We start from the raw sequence: 10,704 nt of genomic DNA on the forward strand, positions 1-10,704 counted from the left end.
GGCAGGGCAGCGCGGGCAGCCTTCCGCGGCCGCGGAAATGGAGGGAAGGAAAAAGAAAAGAAAAGAAATCAAATCAAATCAAATCGGGGGGGGGGAGGAGGGTGAGTGTAGGCAGCTCCTGGCCTGGACCACCCCCCCCCAAAATCAAAATTTCCAAAATTTATTTGCAGTCTTGGAGGGAGGGGAGTGTGTGTGAAGGCAAGTTTTATCCGCTGCCTAAAAAAAAAATAATAAAATCTCTGTTACAGTCGAGCAGACCCTTTCGGCTCCCTCTGTCCTCCCCGAGAAATCCCCTTTTGCCCCACCGCATCCCCGTCCCCACTACCCACCCCCCCCGTCCTCTAAAGAGGCACCGAAAAATCCCACAGCACATTTTTTTTCCCCGACTACCTTTTCTTTTTTTCTTTTTCCCTCCCGAAATCCACCCCAAAATCCCTTTTCCCCTATAAAAAAGGACAACGCGGAACCGCGGCAGCCAGCGCGGCTCCTCTTTGCAAATAGGTATTTTCTTTAGCCCCATTCAGGAAAGAAAAAAGAAAAAAGAAAAAAAAATTTAAAAAAAATCCATGGCAGGGCCATTTCATTGGGTTAAGAGGACTTTTTGAAAGTTTGAGGAGAGGTTCCTCGGACTTGGATGAATACATTTTGGGTGAAAAAAGGAATTTTAAAAAAGTGCTTGTGCAGATGTGTGACTTCGTCGGTGTTCACCCGCCTTTGTGCGTGTCTGGGGGGGAGACAGATGCTTTATTTCACAGTCTCTCTATAAAGAGATAATTGTATATCTAGTTATCCACCGGAGCAATAAATACTCTTCATCCCCAATTACAGATGAAGATGGTTGGTTTAAATACCCATAAAGTCAGTGTTTGGGCTCTGGCTGCAAGTTGGAAACGAGGGATTTCTTTTTTTTTTTTTTTTTGGGGGGGGATGAGGTGTAAAGAGCCACAGAGGGGGAAAATCCAAAGGAAAAGCCCTGCGGTCCCCGCAGCCCCCCAAAAATGAGCACGACTGGCTAAAAAATAATCTCGGTATTGCTTGAGCTGGGCCCCGGCAGCGGGGTCCCCGCGGGTGCGATGAGTTGGTGGGTCCTCGGCCGGGCGGGGTGAGCAGGGTGGGCTGCGCTGTGCTCCCGCCTTGCTCCAGGGTTACACGCACAGATATTTCCACTCCATACACCCCCCCCCTCCCCATTTACCCCCGCAGATCCCCCGCAAAACCTCAGGGGATTTATTTTTTCCGCGAAGAAAAAAAATCCCTGGCCCACACCATCTATTAAAATAGAATATTTTATATTACTTCTCCCTGAAGATATTTTGACTTGAGGTATGTACGGCCTTTTCTTTTTTGCCCTCTTCCTTTTTTTTTTCATCATTTTACTGGACCTGAAGCCCGCCCGACATTCCTCAGTGCTACCTTGGGTCTCACACTGTACTTTTCCATTCCTAATTTTTTAAATGCTTTCTCCTTTAGCAGCGTCTCGTCTCACCTCATAATAGTTTACTGGGTAATCATAAAAATAAAATGAATTTCCACACTCTCTGTAATTATCGACACTTCTCCACCCGACGGGTAGGTTTGGGAGGCACAGGAGTGCACTGGCTGCAAAAATGAATATTAATACGCTTTTCCTTTGAAATAAATTAATTTTGGCAAACGTTTTTATAATGAGATATCCTGATGGTTTATGTGTTCTCTGTGGCAGTGTTTGGCTAACCGAAGCCTAAAATTAAAGCACAAACCCTCTTAAAAAATTACAGGTAGATTTTTAACGCGGATTTGAGGCACATGCTCTCATATTCCAGCTAGACCAAAACACGGGCTAAATGTGATTTATTCTGACTGGGGGAGATATAAGGTTTCTACATTTTTCTGGTACCAGAAAAGCAATGGGGGGGGGGGGGATTTAAATTTCCACACTGCCCAAAGCGGACAAAATACTTTATTTTCAAAAATAGTCATTTTTTGGTCTGAAAGAGGGAGAAGGGAGAGCCCCCCTCCCCTTAAGCTGCAGAGAAGGATAGTTAATACGAGATTTATTGGGGGGCGAGGGGCGCGTATCTTTATTTCCTATTTGAGCAACATTAAAATAAAGTCACTTAATGAAGTCTGACTCTTAAAAAACAAAAAAAAAGAGTTTGTGAATAGTCAACAAGACGCAGCCAGTAGAAAATCCGCGCAATTTAGCCGCAGTAAGGAGCACAAGCCGAGTGATCTTTTTATCTTTCTTATCCTTTTCATCTTTATTATCACTCTTGTTAACAACACCAATGAGACTGGATACATATATCTCCTTTAAACGCAGTCATCCATGGAGCCATTGTAGTTGCTAGCTACAGATATATTAATTAATTTATTCTCTCAACAGTAAAATATTGCTGTGTCTACTTGCTACCTACCAAGCAATAAAAAAGAGGCTTTTTTTTTTTTTCTCCTTCCCCCCTCTGCACTTCATTAGGCTTTACCTACATGTTTCCATTCGAAATGATTTGCTTAAAACTAATTACTTGCAACGTACTTCATTTTCCCCTCGCAGGGTCTGGAAGGTTTCAAAGTGGGGTGGGTGGCCATATGCTGATAAATGCTGCTAATTGTTCCCACTTTGTGTTTATTTTATCTTTATGAACCCCCCACTCGGAACCAAACCAAGGCATTCTTTGGCAAGAACGCACTGGCGTATTAATGATAAAGGGGGGGGCATGTGCCTGAAAACAGCCCCTCAAATAGCACGGGGGAGGAAAGCAAACAGTTAATATAGCAGGGAATTAGCCAAGGGACGGAGCCTGAGCCACACACAGGCCGGCAGAAGGAAATCCACTCATTCTTCTCACTTTAATGGGAATTATTATTATATTTATCGTGACTTGCTGTAATACGCGGAGCTGCAGCCCCGGAAAAGGCAGCTGCCAGGAGGTGCTTTGCTTTTGTCTGATGTTTGGGAGTTGGAGATGGGGGGTGTGTGTGTGTATTTGAGGCGGGAATGCAAAAATATTTCCACGCGTGGACATGGGCATCTCGAAGATGAAGCCCAAATACCCCTGCGTCGCCCGTGGGGAACACCGCCAGCATCCAGCACCTACCGCCGCACCCCCACGGCAATACCCAGCACCTAAAGGTGCCCCCCACCCCCCAACACCCACCTCCACACCCCACCCCCCCGGCACCCACGCTCCTTTCACCTCGCTCTTTGTCCAGCTCCTTTTGGGCCAGGTCCGAAGGGCTGGAGCGCACACAAAGCCCACGCACACCCGGGGACACCTATATGCACCCACAGCCTATAGCACTCCATGCTATATAGGCTACGCCTTTACTCTTTATTTTGGGGGGCGTATAGGAGGCAAAAAAAGAGTTTCCAGGTCCCTCCCCTCCAGGCAAAAGCCCCGACCGGGTTTATTTTCTCCTGCACTTTTAATTCTTCCTATTTTCCCCTCTGCTAAACCGCCTGGATTTGGGTGTAAAAAAACCCGGGTTTGGCTCAGGAAAAGGGGGGTTGTGTTGGGAGAAAATGAGGAGCGGGAGAAAAGGCTTTGGGCTTTCTGCCTTGAATTGCCGGTGGTGCTCGCGGAGTGCCTGATTAAACTTTGCTTAAAGCGGCTCTTAATGGCTTGGAAATGAGCTCGGCGCTAAGTCGGGCCGGGTTTTGCAGAGGGAGTTCAAAGAAATCAGAGATTTCTACAGCACAAAGGTGTCAAGAACAGAGCTCCTGGCTCCGGAAAAAAATACCCTTTTTGTATTCCTGCTTTGCACATGATATTTCCCATATTAAGTATACGCTGAAAGCACCGAAGCAGGAATAAATCCCCCAAATTGAGCCTCACGCATTCATGTTTTCTACGATTTTTGCAGGAGCCGTGAAATAGCACCTCGGTCTTTGTCATTAACGGTAGAAATATTCCTCGCAATTAAAGAGATGAGGGTTTTCTCCCCTCGCTAACGAATTCATTTTAAAGCCGGAGCGATGAAATACGCTGCTGAATAAAAGAAACTAGCCCAGAAATAATACAGATTTTATGGCGAAGCAACAATTTGTTCTATCCGCTCGCCGGTAATAAATAAGTTTTATCTATTTTCGTGAGTGTTTGAATGTCTTTGAAACCCAACTATTCCTGTTCAAGGTGAACCGGCTTACAATACATACAATTTATGTCACCCTATAGCACTCGGACCTGTTAATAATTCCCCCTCCTGCCCATTTTCCTGCCAGATTGGCGCAGGGACGTAGGAAGAAGGAAAAAAAAAAGTGGAGAAAAGTCGAAGGAGAGTTTGCTTGCACAACATATGTACACGCGTATTCTCCTGGAGCAGGAAAACCAGAGGGAAGGAGTTGCGCACCCGTGTTAAAAAATAAAAAAATAAAATCAAAAAAAGTAACTATGACGGGAAAAACGTGCATTTTCCCTCTAGAAACCCCAAGCCCTCCGGATTTCCCCAGCTACCGCTTCTTCATATCCCCAAACTTAAATCTCTCTGGAGGGGTGGTTGGGTTTTGCTGCTGGAAGCAGCAGAAGTGGGGCCCATTCCTATGGAAATATTTGCTTTCCTCCTTCCTCCTCTCCTGTTCAAGCAGCTCCTAAAAAAATCAAAACAACACAACAAAAAAACCCCCAAAGATGGAACTGTTCAGGACTGGATAAATCCTCTTACAATTTTGGAAGACCTCAAGAGCACCCACCCTGTGTTGGGGAATCCTGCCTGAGGAAGCGGGGAAAAAGATATTAATTCATCTTAATCCTGTGCTTTTCGCAGAAAAAACTGATCTTAACTCCCTCAGGCTGAGGCTGAGATCGCTGGCTCCCAGTTGTGCCCGGTCTGGAGGGTGGGCTGAGCTGGGGGGTTACTGGGCTTGGGGCTGGCTGCGGCCAGGACTAGGGGAAGCATCAGGTAATTCGCCATAGACCTCACTGTGGTTTCCTTTGGCATTTCTTTAATAAAAATCCCTTATCGCTCTTCTAAAAGCTTTTTTTTCCCTGCCTCTGAGGAGCCTACGGCGTCTCCCCCGAAAGGAAAAAGCAGAGAATCCATTATATATAAATACCCGCTTGGAGAGAGATGGAGGAAATCATAATCTAATTTATTTAAATTGGCCTAACGGGGTTCTTTTTTTCTCTTGTTAAATGAATTTGCTGCGAATTTACGCCGAAGAAACGCAATAACACGGGTCCTAATAACCATAACCATAACGATAAGCATCAACATGCCCGGATCTAAACCCAATCTAATATATTTCCAATTTAAGAGCCGCGCTTTCACGTCTCATTCCCATCTTCAAGTCATACCCAGGATTTCTTTGACGCTCCTCAGATTCCTGTGTCTATAAGGAGACCCATCCATATAGCATTTCCCATATGGACATAGGGAGCCCCTTGGGCAGGGAGCTGCTTCCAGGAGAGGTACAGCCCCCCCTGTACCCCCCGCCAGAGACAAAAGAATCCCAGTTAGCCCATATTCAAGCTTCTTTTAAAAAAATATATAGCCTCTCGGTTGAGTTTTGCTCCCAATTAATGCTCCGCGCACGAGCATAACTCTCATTAAAGCAGCAATTTGGAGATTAACTCCTGCTTCTTGGTTCCCCAGGATTTTTCTAATTATATTTCGAGCGACGCAGCAAGCGATATTTCTCTCCTTTTACAACGCATTTCGCGCATTCATTTAATTATCTTTTTTTTTTACCAAAAGATGATCTACAAGCCACAGAAGGCAAGGCTGGCCAATATATTTTTTTCTTACTCTTTTATTAACCTTGCAAGTTAATATTAATTTTAGATAGTAAACAGTAAATCACCAAGTAGATGTTTGGGCAATTTTATTTATTATCAAGAAATCACATAATAATACATTATTATTTTTTTAATTATTATTATTGTGAAGCAACTTTTTACATGACTATATAAAGCCAGAACGTGCTATAACAGACATTTGCATAGACCCTACATAGAATACCTTGAGGTAAGAAACATTACATATGGACTATACTGCGAAGGATGCATATTAACAACCGCAATAACCTAGACTAGGGGAGACGAGCAGAAAAAACGATACCACGTACACGGCGAACAAACACAGAGCAAACAGAAATCCCACCGAGCCGCCTCTTTAAAGCAATCTGGAAGAGAATATTGCATATATTTTCATTTTCTTCGGCATTTTCTCTAGGGGTTGCTGCTGGTGTCTTGGCCTTTGTGTTGGGGAGGAGGGTGGGTGGGTTGGTTGCTTTTTTTTTTTTCGGGGGATACAAGTGCCCCTCGGTGGGTGAAGAATAACGAAACGGATTGATTTGTTTTTTGGGGATGGTGGGATGGAAATCCCACACAGCATTTCTGACGGCTCACCGTAACTCACCCTCATTTCTACCTCCCTCCAGCTCCAGACTCCCTCCCCACCGCTGCCCCATTGCCTGGGGGCGACTGGGAGCCTCCTTCAGTCAAACCCGCCTGGATTCCGTCCTTTTTTCCCCTGGAATTACAACCCCCCTGGTCCCCACGACACTGCACAGCCCGAAGTCACCCTTTGCAGAGGCAACTCAGCCCTGCGACAAGGCGACAAGGTGCTCTGAAAGCACCCAAAGCTCCAACACCCCCCCTCCAAAACTCCCCGAGACATTGCATTCCTCCACATCGCCTTCCTCTTTTAATTGCACATGGCTGGAGCACCTCGAGATATATCTCTATATATGTGCGTTTTAACACATCCTAGGCTTTATTGCACAGCAATCGCGACAGGCGATACCCTCCGCGGCGGCTTTTTTGTGTGGGAGGAGGGTGGCAAAAGGGGGACCCTCGCCCAGAAGCCTGCATTGAAAGAGGAGATGGGGGGGGGTGTCTTGCTTTGCAAAAAGCTGTGACATTTCCCAGGTTGGGAATGACTAAAAAAAAGGGGGGAAAATAAGGAGAAGCAGCCGGGGAAGGGATGGGGATGAAGGGAGGAGGGTCTGCAGGATGCTCCTGCAGAAATAAAGCTGAAGGAAAAGGCTCAGGGAGGGATTTTTTTTTTTTTTTTTTTTTTTTTTAAGGAGTCGGCTCCATCCTTTGCAGCTCGTAAATAAAAGCATTCCTCGGCGCTGCTGGTCATGACCATGAACGCGGGGAAGCGGGAGCACGTGGTGAGCATCCAGACTTCCCAGAAAACGCTGCTTTGCCATAAAATTAATCCCCCCTCCGATATAAAACGAATGGAGCAAAGCGCGGCCGGGCAAAGCACCGGGCTGCAGCACCGCCGCCCCCCTCTTCCCCTTCAGCCTGAATTAAAAATTCCTAATTTCTTAAATTTTTTTTTTTGTTCCTTTTCATCCTGAATTACAATTTCCCATGCAGGCAAAGCTCCCCAGGGCCCCAAACCTGCTGCTCCCCCCTTCCTAACCCCCCCTCCCCCGCCTCGCTTTTCCCCCACCTAAAAGTGCCTCGAACACAGACCTGACAAGGAATCACGAAAACTGGTGGGTTTTCTCCAAGAAATCCCAGCACACGTACAAAGAAAACGCGTCGCATCCTACCAGGCCCCTCTCTACTGCCCTGAAAGGGAAAAAGCCAGACAGGGGTTTAGGGAGCCAACCCCCCCCCCAAAAAAAAAAAAAAAGACCGAAACCTCTTCTTAAAGATGGGGTGCTTCTATTTGCAGCTAGCAGGACTTTCTAGAGAGGTAAAGAAAGCATCGCTCCTGCTAGAAACCGGCAGTGTTTAACTTGATGGGCAGCTGGGGAAAGGAGAAATAGGGTGAATGAGCTATATTTCCTCTTAAAAACCCACAATCTCCTTTTTTTTTTTTTTTTTTAATTGGGAAAATAGCACCCAGGCGACAAAGCACATCATCCGAGTTATCCCAGGGAAGGAGCGATGCGACTCGCCCAGACTGCCCCAAGCTCTTATCACCGGAGGGTACAAAAAAACAGAAGGATTTTTTTCTACCTGTTTCCCCACCTTGTCGTCAATAAACACAGCCAAACAGCATACATACGCTGTCAGCGGAGCTGTTGCAAAGAAAGAGCTTTTTTTGTTGGTTTTTTTTTAAGAGGAAAGATATAATTTTGGGGTAGTGCAGAGAAACTCTGTGAATTCAGAGAGGGAAAAAAAAATCTCCGAAAGGCTCAGTTTACATGGAAGGAAATTAATATTTTAATTTTTTTTTCCCGGGAGGGTTTTCTGGGGGGTGGGGGGGTGCGTTTTCCTTCTCCTTGGGACATTCTGGCGTTGAGGACAACACCACCGCCTGCATAAAAGCCTCATATCTATGGGGACATAGTGTGATACACATACCTCATATATTATATAGATATATACCATATACACCAGTTATATACACAGCCTTTGTCTCTCACCTCTTCCTAGAGATCCTGATTAAGCCTAGAGATACTGATGAGCCGTAAAGCCTCGATTTAGACCGAGAACAACACATCTTGGGTCACACCGTCCACTCAAAAAAAAGCATCTTCCATAAGGATGCGGGTCCGGTGCTCTAAGACAACACATCCCATCCCCTTCCCTATTTTTTTTCCCCTATTCCTTTATTTTTGGCTATTTTTTTCCCCTCCCGCCTTCTCACTAAACACCAAACCAGCCCTAAACCCTGCGTGGCAGCCCAGGAGAGGGTCCAGGATCCACCTTCATCATCCTCAACCCCGGTCTCGCCGCCAACCGAAGCCGGGCGGGGGTGGAGGGGGGGGGGAGCGGGAGCGGGGGCCCCCGACGGCCCCGACGGTGCCCGGCGCTGCACGGAACCCTACCTGTGCTGCTGGCCAAGGAAAGCGGCTAAAGTCGCACTCAAAACCTCCCCTTCAGCCCGCCGAGCATCTCTGGAAGCCGTCTGTCCCCCCGCCGTCCCGGCGGAGAAGATGCCTTATTATCACTATTAATTTCTTTTTCTTTTTTTTTTTTTTTTTCCCCCTCGCTGTCGGGTTTCATATTTTAAAGGGAAACTGGTTATTTATTAATATTATTTCTTTATTCATTGATTTCTGGGTAGGGAGGGGTGGGGGGATTCAGAGTGGTCAGGTAAAGTCCCGGCAGCTCGGGTGAACGCTAGAGAGTCTATGTGGGGGTTTTTTGTTTGGTTTTTTGTTTGTTTGTTTGTTTGTTTTTAATACCCGACACGGACGCTTTTAAAACTTTAAAAGAAAGACAGGGCTTGCTCTCTCAGGAGGAGTCTTTTCTTTTTCATACGCCGGTTCTGGAACCAGATCTTCACCTGCTGATCGCTCAGGTTTAATCGGTCTGAGAGCTCCCTCCTTCTTTGGCGAGTAATGAATTCATTGACCATGAACTCCCCTTCCAGCTCGGCCAGCTGCAGCTTGGAATAGGGTTTTCGTTTTTTCCGGGACCGTGTGTGCATCGGGTACCAAGGAGCACCTGGCAAAGGGGGAGCGAGAGTTGAGCACTTGGCAAGGAAAAAAAAAACCAAACCACAAAAAAATCCCCAAACACCTCCTCCTTACAAAAAGGGGCACCCCCAGCACCCCTTTCTGCACCTCTCTGGTGGCCCCGCTGTCCCCCCAGGGTCCCCCCGCTGCTGTGGCTGTGGTCGTGGGTGCTTAGGGATGCTCCCAGGGCCACGGGGGATGCGTGGGGCGGGCGCAGGAGGCAGAGGAAGGGAAAGGTAGGGAGCAGGGAGCGAAGGACGAGCCCGGCACCCCCCCGGGAAGGGCTCCCCAGCCTCTCCGGCCCCCCTAACAGGGAGAAGCTTCCACCCCGATGCCAACTTTGAAGGGTGTGGGGGTTGTTTGGGTTTTTTTGAAGTATTCCCCCCTTCTCCCCCCTTCCCTCGGGCAGACACACCTCTGCGATGTCCCCAAAAAGCTCCGCTTTTGGGGACGCTCCGCCAGCCGTCCGCGCCGGGCAGGGATGCGCAACCCTTCCCTGCCTCTCTCTCTCTCTTTTTTTTTTTATGGGATATTTACATGTTTATAGCCTTTTCTTTTAAAAGAAGCACCACCTAATAAAACATTCGGGATTTCGGTGCTACCCCTAGTGGTCTCAGCACACATAGACACGCCGCTTCCATCGCTGAGCCCATGAATTACACCACGAAGGAACCCCACGCCGGCAAGTTTCCAAGCAAACCCCCCCACACCCCCACCCCTCCTCCCCAAAACACGACCAGATCCAGCCCCGAGACACCCCGCCACCCCCCCCCAACCCCTTCCCGGGTCTTACCACCGGTGCCTAAAGTGCTGCCTTGGTTCAGGGGGGACACCAAACCCCCCGCTTCTCCGGTCGTGCCTTTATTCCCTTCATTGAGCAAGGACGAGCTGGAGTCTGACTCCAAGGACTGGCAGGATGGAGGGTCGTGGGGCACCGCCTCGCCGGTCGGATAGTCATATTTGCTGAAATTGCCCCCCATGCCATTGGGGAGGCTGGATTCGAGGGGTAGCAAGGCACTGTCCCTGCCCCTCTCCTCCCTCTTGAGCCCGCTGGTTTCCGAGCAGGTTTCCCGGTAATAACATTTGCTTTCCTCCACCCGGGCGAGGTCGCAGGCTCTCCCGAAGGAAGGGTTAATGGAGACGGGGCTGCTCAGGTAGGGTTGAGGGTACCCGTTGCAGGGTTCCGAGGATGCCCAGGGCAGGGAGCAGACGTTATCCCGTCGGGGGTAGGAGAGGGAAGGCAAACCGGGCAGCTGCCCTCCGGAGGCGCGGAAATTAGGGAAGTAGAAGGTGTCTCCCGTGTGGATGTTCACCAGAGGTCCCACAAAGCCGGGATTAAGGAGGTTGTGCTCGCCCAT

The 10,704-nt window shown here is 48.1% G+C and overlaps 1 protein-coding gene across 1 annotated transcript; it reads right to left on the bottom strand.

Annotated features, from left to right (window-relative positions):
• Positions 1-9,096: 9,096 nt before the first annotated feature.
• Positions 9,097-10,704, bottom strand: HOXC12 (homeobox C12). Its single transcript, XM_072847451.1, has 2 exons — positions 10,140-10,704; positions 9,097-9,335 (listed from the first exon to the last, which is right to left on the bottom strand). Exons 1-2 carry the CDS (start codon positions 10,702-10,704, stop codon positions 9,097-9,099), a joined length of 804 nt encoding a protein of 267 aa, XP_072703552.1.

This window comes from Ciconia boyciana, chromosome 27, assembly GCF_034638445.1.
Source record: "Ciconia boyciana chromosome 27, ASM3463844v1, whole genome shotgun sequence".
Taxonomy (NCBI): domain Eukaryota; kingdom Metazoa; phylum Chordata; class Aves; order Ciconiiformes; family Ciconiidae; genus Ciconia; species Ciconia boyciana.

Bases quoted from the DNA above. Each gene is read 5' to 3' on its own strand.
- HOXC12 (XM_072847451.1), bottom strand. From the start codon at position 10,704: ATGGGCGAGCACAACCTCCTTAATCCCGGCTTTGTGGGACCTCTGGTG. The intron at 9,336-10,139 runs GTAAGACCCGGG...CCCCTTTGCCAG, and splicing joins CAGCACTTTAGGCACCGGTG to GTGCTCCTTGGTACCCGATG.